The sequence below is a fragment of the Solanum tuberosum genome, unplaced genomic scaffold (genome assembly GCF_000226075.1).
Source record: "Solanum tuberosum cultivar DM 1-3 516 R44 unplaced genomic scaffold, SolTub_3.0 scf00004, whole genome shotgun sequence".
Taxonomy (NCBI): Eukaryota; Viridiplantae; Streptophyta; class Magnoliopsida; order Solanales; family Solanaceae; genus Solanum; species Solanum tuberosum.
Genome location: NW_006238930.1, coordinates 1232917 through 1248436, shown reverse-complemented (window position 1 = coordinate 1248436; position 15520 = coordinate 1232917). Strand labels below are relative to the sequence as shown.

The 15520-nt window shown below is 29.6% G+C and overlaps 1 protein-coding gene across 1 annotated transcript; it reads left to right on the top strand.

The window, feature by feature from the left end:
- The first annotated feature begins 9243 nt into the window (after window positions 1-9243).
- Window positions 9244-10245, top strand: LOC102598421 (myb-related protein 340). The gene is made up of 3 exons (XM_006338702.2): window positions 9244-9459; window positions 9548-9677; window positions 9768-10245. The coding sequence occupies exons 1-3, from the start codon at window positions 9312-9314 to the stop codon at window positions 10204-10206; spliced, it is 717 nt and encodes a 238-aa protein (XP_006338764.1). The 5' UTR covers window positions 9244-9311; the 3' UTR covers window positions 10207-10245.
- The last annotated feature ends 5275 nt before the right edge of the window (window positions 10246-15520 follow it).

The following is a 15520-nucleotide window of genomic DNA, read 5'->3' as shown; positions in this document are numbered from 1 at the left end:
CGGGATTGGCACATGTGTCAAAACTTTTTATTAAAGGGTAACTTACAACAGGACAAATTATAGAAATACACACCTTATGTTTCACTTATTTCCATTATCCCCTATTACTTTTAAAAATCTCCAAAATTTCTTATTTCTTTGATGTATCCGAGCTACATATTAATCTATCCGAGCTAGTATTTAATGTATCGAGCTACATATTATGTATCCGAGCTACATATTAATGTATCCAAAATAATATTTAATGTATCCGAGCTACATATTAATGTATTTGAGCTTCAATTATTGTATCCGGTTTTTTTAATTTTTAAGGGATTAATGTAATTAGAAACTTATTAGGGATAAATTGTAATTTCATATTAAAACTATGGGATTTATGTAATTTACCCCTTACAATAATTTTACTAGTATATAATCTAATTACTTAAATACACGCTATGTTTTAATATTATGAATCTTACTAATTTTTGGTATGTTAGATACATGTATCTCATAATATATGGACTAAAAATTAGGTTAATTTGTTCTACATACGCTCTATACAAGTAGATTAGCATGTATCTAGGATACATAGACAAATCTCGCACCTTCGTCTCTCTCCTATTTTGCTAGTCACTCTCTTATCTGGCTCGCGTATTTGGTATGCGAGATACATGCTAATTACACAAGATTTTTTGCTAGTGTTACTGAACAACATCATTGTTTGTCATATTTGATTTGAAAATCTTCTCATTTTCTTGATGTTATAGAATTACAAGTTTGAAAAGAAAAAAAAATGAAAAAAGAAGGGATAGCCCACCCCAGCCTCGACCCTTTTAAGGTTGAATTGGGTTGGGTTGAGCATTTTCAGGCCATTCTAAATGAAGGGTTATCCCGCCCTAGCCCTTCAAATTCCTTGGCCTGCGAGGCTTGGGCCGGGTAGGGCTGGGCCGACCCTTTTTTACAACTCTATTCACCATAATGACTTTTTAAATTAAAAAATTTCATCTCCTGATGTGGTGACGTTAAAATATACACTCATTTAATTTAAGGTTTTTAATTATTAATTTCAAACTTTTAAAGTTTTTATTAAAAAAACTTTGTCAAATATTTCAGGATATTAAATTAAAATTATACAATTCTTTATATTTATAAATAAAGTGTTTGACAATGCATCCAAGATAACATCATTCTGGTTCGACAAGTGGCTACCAAATGGAAAATCTATGAGGGAACAAATACATGGACCACTAATGAAAGAAGAATACGGACTTCGCGTAGGAGACATATACCATACATTAGGAGAAGGCACTCAACCATTAATATCAGTCGAATTACCAAAACAAATATTGTTACTAGTACAGAGTACCTACATAAATCCTACATCAAATTTATCGGATACGACTATTTGGAAACCAAACTCAAAAGGAATTCTGACTACATCCTCTGTTTATAGGTTCTTACAGGAAAATAAACAGGAAGATCAACAAAACATTAGCAATCCTAGTTGGATATGGTCACTCAAATGTCCAAATAAGATTAAATTTTTCCTTTGGCTTTGTCACCATAACAGATTACCAACTAAAATCTACCTTAAATCTATAGGGATTGATGTCAGCGACCTATGCAATCTATGCAAAAAACCAGAAACAATCAAACATATTTTCGTGGAATGCACGAATGTAAGGCAGTTGTGGAGGGAACTGGGGGGTAATTTACACCATAAATCAGTTCACAAATGACCAAGGTTCTGACTGGTTAACACTACTAAAAAGCCTACACATTAACATAAAAAGTCATACAACTTGGAAGGAAGTTTTTCCTTTCTATATATGGAACATTTGGTTAACAAGAAACAAAAACTACCATAATAATGAGAAAAAAAATATTTCATCAAAGAACGTTTTGTATCATGCTGTTGAATACTATGCTCTTACAAACAATACACACACGAAAGATAAAAATATTATCAACTACCTTAAATGGACAGCACCCAGCCAGGGCTACAAGCTCAATAGCGATGGATCATTCATGGGAAGCACAAGACAAGGCGGAACAGGAGGAGTTATTAGGAATAGCAAGGGCGATTGGGTTGTGGGATATATGGGAAACTTGTATATGGCAAATAACATGAAAGCTGAATTGATAGCACTTCTGCAGGGACTTCGAATAGCACTAGAAAGAGGATTAGTACCATTGGAAGTTAACGTCGATTGCAAGGAAATTAAAACCCTCATTCAAGGAGAACACCCCACTTATGAAAATATTCTTCTGATTGCAGGGATCTACTTCACCGCCTGGGGAACCCCCTAATACACCACACCTTTAGAGAAACAAACCAAGTGGCAGACACTCTAGCAAAGGAAGACGCTAAAATGGATCAAATCAACTCTTTTTTGTGCATGGAAGTTCCTCCGGTGTTTGTATCCAACAAACTAGAAGCAGACAAAGAAGGAACTCCATTTGTTAGACTATCTAAGAAATCTTTTGCAAGCAACTCATGTAATAGTACTAGTAATAGTATGCCCTCTGTAATTAACTCATGTAATAGTACTAGTAATAGTATGCCCTCTGTAATTAACTCATGTAATAGTACTAGTAATAGTATGCCCTCTGTAATTAACTCATGTAATAGTACTAGTAATAGTATGCCCTCTGTAATTAACTCATGTAATAGTACTAGTAATAGTATGCCCTCTGTAATTAACTCATGTAATAGTACTAGTAATAGTATGCCCTCTGTAATTAACTCATGTAATAGTACTAGTAATAGTATGCCCTCTGTAATTAACTCATGTAATAGTACTAGTAATAGTATGCCCTCTGTAATTAACTCATGTAATAGTACTAGTAATAGTATGCCCTCTGTAATTAACTCATGTAATAGTACTAGTAATAGTATGCCCTCTGTAATTAACTCATGTAATAGTACTAGTAATAGTATGCCCTCTGTAATTAACTCATGTAATAGTACTAGTAATAGTATGCCCTCTGTAATTAACTCATGTAATAGTACTAGTAATAGTATGCCCTCTGTAATTAACTCATGTAATAGTACTAGTAATAGTATGCCCTCTGTAATTAACTCATGTAATAGTACTAGTAATAGTATGCCCCTTCCTCAGAACACCAATAGTAGGTGTCCTGTTTTGCCACTTGCTGGTAACAATGTAACGATGCATATTACATAACATATATATTACTCTGTTTTCAACCAAAAAAAGAAAAAAAGATGGTATAATGCAAACACATGAATAACATCTTGTTAACTTGAATCATTCTCTTATAGTTCTCAGTTTCATCAAAGTCAAATTTATAGCTTTCATTTTTTTTATTTTAAAGAAATTATTCACTCAACTAGATGATTATTCCAAATTAGGCACAATTAAATTAGTATTCACTAATTTGTTCAAAAAAAATGTTTAAAGTTTATATTAAAAAGAAAATGAGTAATAATTAATCAAATGAACATAGTGAAATAAGAGGGAATTTGAATTTCAACCGTTGGTCAATAAAAAGACAAATAAAATTATATTTCAATATTATAACGAAGCTGGGTATGTTGAATTTGTTCCATCTTTTTTTTTGTTCGCGTTCATTATTGTTATTGATAAAGAAGAATCGATTAAAAAAAAGTTGAGAGTTCAACTAAAGAAATTTATTAGGAGAGCGGGTATATTGTACGATTTTTTTAATATTTTTTTTTCATGAAAATTTTCTTTTCATTTTTTACTTATATTTTTTTGGTATGATTATCCTTTATTAGGTTAGCTTGGTAAGAATCTAGATACAAGAAGCGTACATAAAAAATAAATACAGTGGTTAAAACATTAGTTTAAGGGATTCAAAAGTTTTGTACAATTTTGTAAGTTGATTATTATTTTTTAAATTTGAAATAAATAAATAAAATTGAAATCATTTTCTTCCAAATTAATTCACATAAAATACTAATCTTCGTGTGTTGTGTTAAGATATTTAATTTTTCTCAATTTTAAAAGATTAAAGCGAAAGAGTCAAAACATATCTCTATTTGTGATTATTAACTAAATTAGTTCTAGTCATAACATAGGACCAAATATATCCATGTTGTTATCGAAATATTCAAAATTACCCACTTAAATTACCTATTGCCTTGGGAACAATTGGCGTTCTACAAGAGGTTAAAACTTTGAGAGAGATGGGAGAGATATCTTTTTGCATATCTCGTACAAAACTCAGGCGCACTAAATAAATTAAGGAAAAATTACATGGTCATGCAAATATATATTAGCTAATTAATCATCATAGCTATAGTTTTAGTTAATTACCACTCGCGACAACATTCAGTGATAATTACGTGGATTGGGGTTTCAAGTTTGTATAATTCGCACGTTTGTATAATATTTTTGTATAATGTAATTTTATATAATATAATTTGCATAACTGTTTAAAGTTCAAATGTTTGTGTTTGTATAAATTTGTTATTTCGAGTTTATACAAAAATAACTCAATTATACAAATGTACCTGCGAATTATATAAATATGCAAATTATAGCTATGAAACATGTACATTGACATGTGTGCTTATTCTCCTTTTTTATATAGTAATAATTGTATATATTATTCTTATATATAGTTACATAAAGTAATATGACAACATTTTAAATACATTTACAAATAATAGATATATTTTATACAACACCCAGAAAAGGTTACTGGTGCACTTAGTCTCATGATTTAGCACATCTTTTTTTTGGTTAAAACGATTTACCTCTTTATTTATCGAAAGCCCATGTAAGGGTGGGCCTTGGTACTTGGGCCCGGCGAGTGTTCAACCGCTAAGAAAGCAAAAAAAAAAAAGAAAAAGGAAAACTTTTAAAAATAACAAACATTAGGCATTAAATAGAACTCCTTAATTATAGTTTCACAAATTATAATTTGCAGCTATACTTTGATTTGCTATGCATTTGTATTCATTGTATTTTCTCATGAATTTGGGAGAAAAGATACAAATATAAACTTATATGTATTAAAATGAATACATATTATGAGGAGAGAGACGAGTGAGATCGGGAGAGGGAGGAGAGAGGATTGTATTTTGTATTTATTTTGCATTGTGTTATATATTTATTTAATGCATAATTATTTTGTATTTTGTATCAATTGTATTCAAAATACAACGAATATAACTATATTCAACCTGTCTTTGATTGGATACAATTGATACATAGTACATTTGATTGTATTCGTATGAATACAAATACAACTGACAAAAAATACAAATATAGTTTTTCGAATACAATTATATAAAATACAAAATTCTCACATATATTTGATTGAATACAATTGATATATAATACAATTGAATGAATTTCTTCTAATTGGCAAGAGAGATATAGAAAGGGAGGAGAGGCAAGGGAAAGAGGTTGCTATACAAAAACAACATATAGTGATTTTTTTGTAATTTTTTTAAAATATAGATTTTTACCATAAATATATTAACATTTTTACCTTGTTTCATAATTTCCCCCCCAAAAAAAAGGAAGGTGAAAAAAGAAGAAGAAAATATATATACTGTAAGATGTTTTTTAATTTAGAGACTTATTTATTTGGGGGAAGAGCATAACGGGTCAAGGTTTATTTTCCCTTTTTTATTTGAAATTGGTTGAAGCAACGAGCGGAAATAATGTGTGTTCTAGTATTTTCTAGAGTCATCTTCTTAGTTGCCATGCACTGATAAAGGGGATATCTTTATTTCACTAACCATACACGTATAGTGAATTAAGTGATTAATACTAATTTATTAATTTGGACCACAAGAAAGTTGAATCAATGATATAAAATATAAAAAAACTTTAGGAATTAAGAATTCACTTTAATTAATATATACTATTTACTCTTTTCTTGATGCAAAAATGTGCGCTAAAAGTGAATAATAAGAGAATAAGGCAGAAAATACTGAGGGCTAATTACAACTTAAAATAAAATGTGTTGTTGGATAGTTATCTTAAAAATGTTTTAAGTAATAATTAATTAATGGCACAGTAAGTACACATCATTACCTATATATATGGCATCACATACTTAAAATATTGAGTTCAATTACCAATTAAATAATGCCTCAATATAATAAACTAAAAATGCTACTTGGCTATGGTTACTAAAGGCTGACTGCTTGTCCATCTGATGAGTCATTGGGGCATATTTTTCTTTATTTATTCTAATGCACTCAAAACGTGCATAATTCAATAAATTTGATTAAAACTCATTATTTGAGTTTAAAAAATTCACTTAATTTCATATCTATATAAATAAAAAACCCAAAAAACTTATTTTTTATCTAACTGGTAATCTAGGAACATTGAAAAGGAGGCAATCTATCATTTTGCAACTTAACACCATACTACAAATCTATGGTACTCCATTGGTATAAGGTTGATAATTTTCTTTGCTATTTTTTGATATTTTGGTTGGGAGGTTTTTTTTTATGTACCCCTATCCTTTTCACACTCGATATTATTAATAAAAAGCTAAGGTAGGGGTTAGTATCAATTATCAAATCCCCCTTTGTTACATGATCGAGCCAAAAGGTGAAAGCATGAGTTGATGGATTGATTAGGAAAAACAGATTTGTCTTTTAAAAAAAAAAAATTGTATTCATACTTGTAATTCTAGCTTTGCTTTGAATCCCTTATGCATACGAACTGAAATATCGAAATTGAAATTTACTTGGAAAAAAAACACATAGCCCATAGGTGGTATATGCCCTTAGGCACACATATATAATACTCCCTTCGATATTTACTTTACATTTCCATAGGGACTTAATTTCTAACAGAAAAAAACACTACATGCACTATTGGATGTTTAGTTTAAACTAACTAATAAATGCATAAGTTGTATAGTGTAGCTAGGTAAAACTATATTTTTAGGTATATATATCATATACTGATACTTCTTGATTTCTACACAATTTTACTTCTTTATATTTTGATACTCCTTAGTCAAAATTCTGACTTGCCATAGCGCCACTGGTGCAAACGTTTGCTTATTAACTTATATCACATAATTATGATTTACTAATTAAAATACATTTTCATTTTATTTTATCGTTAAGCATAATAAATTAATATAACATTGTGTAATACACTAATACTTAGGGGTATTTGTGGTTCGGTTTGAATCGGTTATTGATTAAAATCAAAATCAAACCAATCTAGTTGGTTTTTTAAATTTCTTAAACCAAATCAAACGAAAAAAATAACCGTCGATTTGGTTCAATTTTTCTGGTTTATTCGGTTTGAAAGTAATAATTTTTTTCAGGACGTACTTATCTCGATAGACACGAACACCTACTACATGAGCAATCCAAAAAAAACTATTGTTGGTTTAATTAAGCAATACTAACTTATTGGTTTGCAAGGTAGGTAAAGACTAAAAATGAATTTTGATAGACTTAGGATTGTTATAGTTGGACTAAAGTGTTGGACTTGAGAAAATGGTAAAGTTAAAGATTTCAGTTAATTAAAATTTAACAAAATATTTATATTTTATTTATGAATAATATATAAATAATTATAAAATTTATATATCTAATTTATCGGTTCGGTTTGATTATTTTTACGGTTATTTTTTAGTAAAATCAAAACCAAACCAAACCAAATGGTATCAATTTTCAAAATTTAAAATCAAACCTAACCAAACCTAACCAAACCAAACCAAATATCAATTTTTTAAATCGATTTAATTTGGATTGTGGTTCGATTTGATTTTTTTACCATAACCATGAACCGCCCTACTAAAACTTATCCACACTCACATATTTATATTAAAATTGTGTAAAAACTTACTTTAGTTAAGTACTAAAAAATTACGCACAAACACATATTATACATCTGATATTTCACGTAAGCGTTTTCAGCTTCCTAGCAGTTGCATTAGAAGGGGAACTTGCGAAAAGGAGAGGAGATGACCACCAACTTTTCATCTTTCATTAATTATATCACTATCAAGTCAAGCTTTTTCCCCCTCTCAATAAAATCCAAACTAAAATCTTCAACAATCTCTGGATCACAATCTTTTACAAAAGCATAGGTAATTAATTAATTAGTGGCATAATACACATCATTACCTATATATGGCATTACTTACTTAAACTAATGTGTTTAGCCAATTAAACAATGCCTTAAAATACTAGAAATGCTACTTGACATCGAAGGTTGACCACGTGTCTATCCTATGACTCATTAACCTGTCCTTTTTTTACTTATTCTAATGCGCCATTATCCCCAAATTAGAACCCCAGAAGCTTCGATCTTCTCTGCTTAAAATATTAATTAAGGCTGCTACTGCACTATTAGTACTTAATTAATTATGATTAAAACATACGGCCAAGGCTTACGCACATCAACATTTGTTACATAAACATTGGTTAATAAGCCATTTTCAAGGGGACATGCCAACAACCAAGCACTAATTTCAAAATTTTCACGGCTTAGTCCGAGGTCATTAGGCTATGATTAAGAGTTTAATTTTTATATACTGATAGCGTAAAATAAAATCTATGTTATTTGATTATTGATAAATAATTACATGTAAGCATATATTAATTATAGTAATGAAAAAAAACACGTTATCATTTTCTACAAGTCTACCGACTACAATATGTTAAATTTTTTCATAATATTATCGATGTATATAAGTTAATTTTCGTGTATAGTTGAAGCATGCATGCATTTAAATTCTGTTACGGAATTGCTAATGCTAAATCCAAATATATACTTATCATATATCAAGGAATATTTGTGCTTAATTACCTTTGTTGGTACGGTTCTAATAATTAAGATTTTCAAGGCACACTTGTTGATCACTAATAGGTTAAGAATCAAATGAGGTGCACCATGGGATAACACATGGCAGATATCATAAGGTGTAACGAATGATTTCGTAATAAAAAAAAGCAGAAACTGAGTTACTCGCTCCGTTTCAATTTATATGATACTATCTGACTTAACACAAAATTTAACCAAAAAGAAAAACTTTTGAAATTTAAAATCTAAAACAAATCTTAAATATTATTTATCTGAGCAAAAATCATTTTATTAATATTAAAGTTAAATTGTTTCTAATTATAGAGCGAGAAATCAGTGTCACTACTACTTTAATGTTAGTGAGGTCAGATTAATGCATTAAAAAAGACGGTAAATTGACAGGGTGATGAGAGTATATATATGGTAGAATAGCCTGTGACTAACTCTGTCATACAAACAGGAGACAACATATTAGAAGATTTAGTGAAAGTTACTTAGAAATTTTATTAGTATTTCATTAAGCAAAAAAAAAAAAGAAAAACAATGGTTAGAGGAATGATGGGTTGGGGAGCTAATTCTGATGAACAAGGATGGAGGAAAGGACCTTGGACTCCTGAAGAGGATAAGCTTCTCTCTGAGTATGTTAACTTGCATGGTGAGGGGAGATGGAGTTCTGTATCTCGTTGTGCAGGTATTAGTTATAAATATTAAACGCTATTTCTTTTTATGTTTTGAGACGTTGTTTCTAATTAACAAAATATGGATTTTCGTTCATGCAGGACTGAACAGGACTGGGAAGAGTTGTAGACTAAGATGGGTGAACTACTTGAGGCCTGGACTTAAAAGAGGTCACATAACACCTCAAGAGGAAGGCATTATTATTGAATTACATGCTTTGTGGGGCAACAAGTAAGTTCATCAATTCTTTATTCTAGGCTATATTTAAATTGGCCTTGTTGGTTCAATTGATAATTAATTCGTTGATATGGTAATGTGTAGATGGTCAACAATAGCACGTTACTTGCCTGGAAGGACAGATAACGAGATAAAAAATTACTGGAGAACACATTTCAAGACGAAAGTAGTAAAGCAAGATAAGAAAAAAATTATGAGGCAGATGAGAAACCATCCACAACAAAATTACACCAGGACGGATAAAAAGATCATGTCATCTGAAGCAGAAGAAGTGATCATGATCAAGAGCGATGACGATAACATGTTTATTAGTAGTACTAATAATTATGATGAGGATCCGGTTGTGGAGTTGCCACCAGTGACGACTTCTTCAGACACATCGTATACATGGACGGAGACTTTTCCGATGGATGAATTATGGGGAGGATTATGGAACATAGATGATGAGTTCAAGGTGGCAATCCAAAATCAACCTAATTGTTCTTATGCAGTTAACTTATATAATGGAGGTTTTATTTTCTGAGAAATAATGGCGCTGATCATGGAACTAATAAGTGATTAATCAGTCAGACTCTGTATGTTCTACGTATGTCTTTAATTTTGAAGAAGGAAAAAAGAAGAAGATTTGGTTGCAGTACAAGTGCTTAATTATGGTTTGTTCTGTAAGATGATTTGTAGTTAATTAACATGATTAATTAGTTAATTTGATGAATATCCAAAATCAACCTCTTTTATAGCTCTCGAGAATGTAATCTGATCAGTGTCTCATTTGATTTAATTTAATCCTAAGTTATGATCTTTGAACTGGAATAAATTAACATCAGTTAGTTAGATACACATATACATCATCATGACATATAAAGAATTGAATCACTAATTTCAATCTCAAAATTTAGCCTAAGAATTATATTAAAGAGACCACTTATTCCGACTGATGTGGGACTCTTCATGTAGTAATGGAAGGACGCAAAAGTTTCCAGTAGTTTAATTTAGGCATAATACATAAATGTGCTCTTTAACTTGGTTTCATTTCACATTTATATTCTTAAACTTTGGATATGCACAAGTAGACACTTAAACTTGTATAAAAGTTGAACAAGTAGACACATGAGTTAGGACACCACGTAAGACAAAAAATGACATGTAGAACATGTGTGTCTACTTGTTCAACTTTCTACAAGTTTAAGTGTCTACTTGTGTACATCTAAAATTAAAGGGAATAAATGTGATTTGAAGTCAAGTCAAGTTAAATAACATATTATTTTTTTTAAAATGGTTCATATATACTTTTACGGGTTCTACCGTATAAATATGACCCATATATATCCTTTTTGGTTGATGTAAGTGAAAAGTTGATTTTAATTTTAAATTTAAATAAAATATATGTTGGAGAATATCGGATGACCCTCTTAACAGATTTAAAGTGATAATTTCAGAGCCATTCCAACAGTTTTCGCTTTATAACACTCACTTTCCTCATAGTTTACGATATACGCTTATTTCTCTTAATTTGATTGTTTAAATCATTTTTTAAATCTACTAATTAAAATAAATATAAATCCATTATGACTTGGCAATTTTGTCCTTTTTTATATTATTGCATATCATTAAAAACGTGACTTATTTATTAAATACTTTAAAAATAAATCAGCACAAATAAATTAATACTATAATATATATTTTATATATACATGTTTTATTTTTTACCAAACAAAGATATACATTTCTTCATATTGATTTATTTTAAAAGTATTTATTAAATAATTCAGTTTTTAATAATATGGATTAATATGAATATATTATTATAAAGAGGAATAAATTTGTCAAATTATAATTAATTTATATTTATTTTAAATAGAGTTAAAGAATGATTAAAAAAATCAAAATAAAGGACGTAGGCGTAATATCGTAAACCACGGGAGAGGTAAGTGTTATAGAACAAAACCTCGAGGAAGATCTTTGAAATTATCCCAAAATTTGAAGGTTTATTTGATCATTTCTACACCTGAACTTTTTATGTCTTTTTAATTCAACGATTAATTAAAATTTATTAATTTTTTTTTCCATTCATAATAGTGTAAAATAGATGCCCTGATTTTCTCCATAGGCACACAAATAAATTGCAATTTGAAATTTTCTTACCTCTTTCTCTTTTAAGCCATTCACACTTTTTCCCCTCATATTTCACACTATAAAACAGAAAAAAGAGAGCAAAAACTTAGATAATGATAAATAAATAGATTGATTGGTGAGATACTAAAAATCCAAATTAGCTGTTAAATTAAAAAAAGTAAAGAAAAATCACATGTAAGAGGTATAAAATATACTCCTATGTGAATTTTATTTTACTAAAAAATCAACAATCAACAAATAAATTTAAAATTAATCTTTTCACTTTCGTTAATAAAAAGGATATATCTTAATGATTTATATATATAAAAAATAATATAAGGCACTTTTTCAACTTCTATTCTAAATTGCAAAATTAAGGAATATACAAACCTTTTTACCTTATTAAAATGGTTGTATTCATCTGTATTTAGTGCCAATAAAGCAGGGCCTAAAATGTAAGGTGGGTCTTAGATTTTTGTATGACTTTGACTTTGACTTTGACTACATCGTGTACCAATAATCCCTACCATTTTGCAGCGTGTGTGTTGACCTTGACTCTCATAATGACATACGTGGATAAATTTATGATATAGTCTATATATATAGGTTCATTGAACTAACTTTATGTTTATGCTGATTAATTAGTAATTATTTATATGTCAATTAAGTAGCCTAAGTGACAAACTCAAATCTTTAAAATATCTCAACCGACGTCTCCTGTTTAAAAATAACTTGACGCATCGATCTGTATTTAATCCTTATGTTTATATATTGGTCCTCAATTGTTTAATGAATTGTGACATAAATTGTATGCTCAATTGTGTATTGAATTATTGATTTTTATGTGGTCCTAAATTGCAGTTCCCACAATGTCACGTGAGTGTGATAATTATATATGGTTATTTAAGGAAAACAAGAGTCAAATCAAGCTTGATTTCTGGAATATATATGTTCCAAAATCAGATTGGAAATTTTAAATCAGTTTTATGTGCCTTTCATAATTTTAGGAAAGCTGTTCAAGATATATGCCCAAAAGACTTACCACTGCGAGTGGTTTAATAGCAAGAATCGATTTCATAAAGTAGTGTTTACTGATTATTTTTTGATCTTATCTTTAAATTAAAGAAATCAATCACTATATATTTTGAAATTTGAAATTTCAACTTTCATATGTGAAACTCAAGATTACGTCATTCCTTGTGAATTTTGTAACTCTACTGTGGATATATAAGCTCACAAAATTGTAATATATAAAATACCAGTTTTTTTTTTAGTTTTCCCCTAATAATTAGATCTTCATGCATATATCACTGCTTGGGGTGATGTATTTAATTTGCTGTTGGGACAAGTAAAGATGCAAACCATATGTCTTATGTATTATTATTATTTTATTATATTGGTATGGTTTTGGTCGCTTTCCACATAATAGAGTTATTGACAGGTTGTTTTTTCACCAAACCTGTCATTCCAAATATATTTGCATATTAAACATATGCACTTTAAAAAAAATAATATAGATATAGCCAAGTTTTACAGCATGTGATGCCAAAGCTTTGTGTTTGTTAGCCATCAATTACTAGAATCTTATACCACCTATATACGTACTATATATATATTCTGTCGCTTCTTTCATAGGGGAAAACTCAATCAACACAATTTTACCACTAATCCTTCTCGAGCCAACAGTAGTGATGCCAAAGCTCCACATCAACTCCTAATACTTTAATTTTTAAAAATAAAAATAAATATATAGTGTTTAGCTACTACTCTATTTTTTATGCAGTAATATTATGACGATCAAGATTGAATGATACTGATTGATGAAGATTGTCGGTCATACAATAGAGGTTGAATGGTGACATATGATTATTATTTTTTAAAGTAAAGATGAAGGTGTGAGAATTTTGTGTAGAATATTTATGTGTCGTTGAAGTGAAGGGGTGTTATAGTAACTGTGGTTTTCAAGTGGCATTTCCTTAGAGCAGAAAAATTCATTTGTTATAGTGGTTATTCATTTAGAGCAATGCTAGATGGTAGTTGGGAAAAGAAATGCATAATTTCTCTATGTTGAGGAGCAAATATTTTAGACTATTCCACAAAGCTTGCTTAATGTCAAATTTAAGTGTTTTCTCTAATTGAAAAAGATGGTGTGTTGGAAAGCTTCCTTCCTTAGTGAACAAGGATATATTTGGATCAATTTATAACATAGAAACATATTTTTCCTCAATTATTGACAAATAGCACACATAGTCCAATAGCATATTTAGACCTTTTTGGCTTGGGCGATTTCCCAAAATTCAAATGATCTACTAGGAGTAATATAGATTAAGATACGACACGTATGTCCAAAAAAATATACACCCTATATATGATATTAAGTCTCTTTATTTTTTTTCCTTATCTAATTTCTAGTAATAAAGTATACCAATCATGTTATGCATATATATAATTAGGTATTAAGGAATGTTTATACATTTTTGTTAAGTATTGGAGATATTATTAGCCTTAATCTTCTTTTGGAGTCACAAAATTTCATAGAAGTGTGAATTATTAATTACTTGCCTAATGTATTCAAATTGCAGAATGTCGAACATGTTCAATTTGGGGGAAAAAATAATTCAACGTAACCCTTTAGTATTTGAATAGAAAAATCTCTTGAAATTTAGACATCAAAATTCATTGACCAAATATCTATTTGTTGATTTATTAAGCACTAAGTCTATGGGTAGGGATAGCAATCCGGGGCAGATGCGGGTGGGTAGGTTTAAGGCTATGCGGGACAGGATGAGTTTAAGGCTCTGCAAGGCGGGAGGGATGTGGGGCGGATTGAAATGAGTTTTTTTCAAAACTAATGAGGGGTGGGGCTGGTTGCAGGTATATATGATTTTATATGAGTTCAAATTTAATTTTAACTTTTTACATGTTTTAAGAGTGATAGATCATTATTTAGTAATATAATTTGTTTAAAGATACGAAAGTATTCAAAATAGTAAATGAAAATGGTTCAATAAAAAATAATACAATTTGTTACATGTTTCCAAATTGATATATTTTTTTAAGTCATTCTCTATTAAATTAATAAAACTAAATAAAAAATGAATTTATTTTTATGAATTTTATTTTTACTATCAAACTTAACTAGAAAAAGAAAATATTAAAAAAAATTATGTGGGACGGGTTCATGCGGACAGATTTATGCGGGGTGGGTTGAAAATGAAAAAAAATATTATACGAAACGGAGCGGGACAAATTAAAATTTTTACGGATTAAGCTAAACATGTTGCCAATCTGTGTTTAAAACAGAATTACTGATTCCAATAAACTTTGCAGTAACACGAAGTAACCAATGTTTTAATGAACCAGTAAGAATAGAAGAACATAAACTAATTCAGAACAACTAAAATCTGTAAAACATACCAGAATCTGGAAAAAGACAGAACGAAAAAGATCAAGCCCACTGAATGCACAGTGTCCCCTTAAGGAAATTATTTCCCTCTAGTATCCGAGGATTGATTTGGAATATGTCCTCCCAGGATAGAATGATCTCAATCACCAGTGTATTGATACCCAAAATTCTGGTGTCAGCAAACCAGTCAACAGCAGTAAAGTACACGAAGAAACTTTGTGCAGAAGAAGAAGAAGAAATCAGAAAAATTCGTAAGGAAAAAATCTGAAGAATCAATGTATTTATAGGCAAGAGAAACTGGTTCCGAAAGGTTGCAATC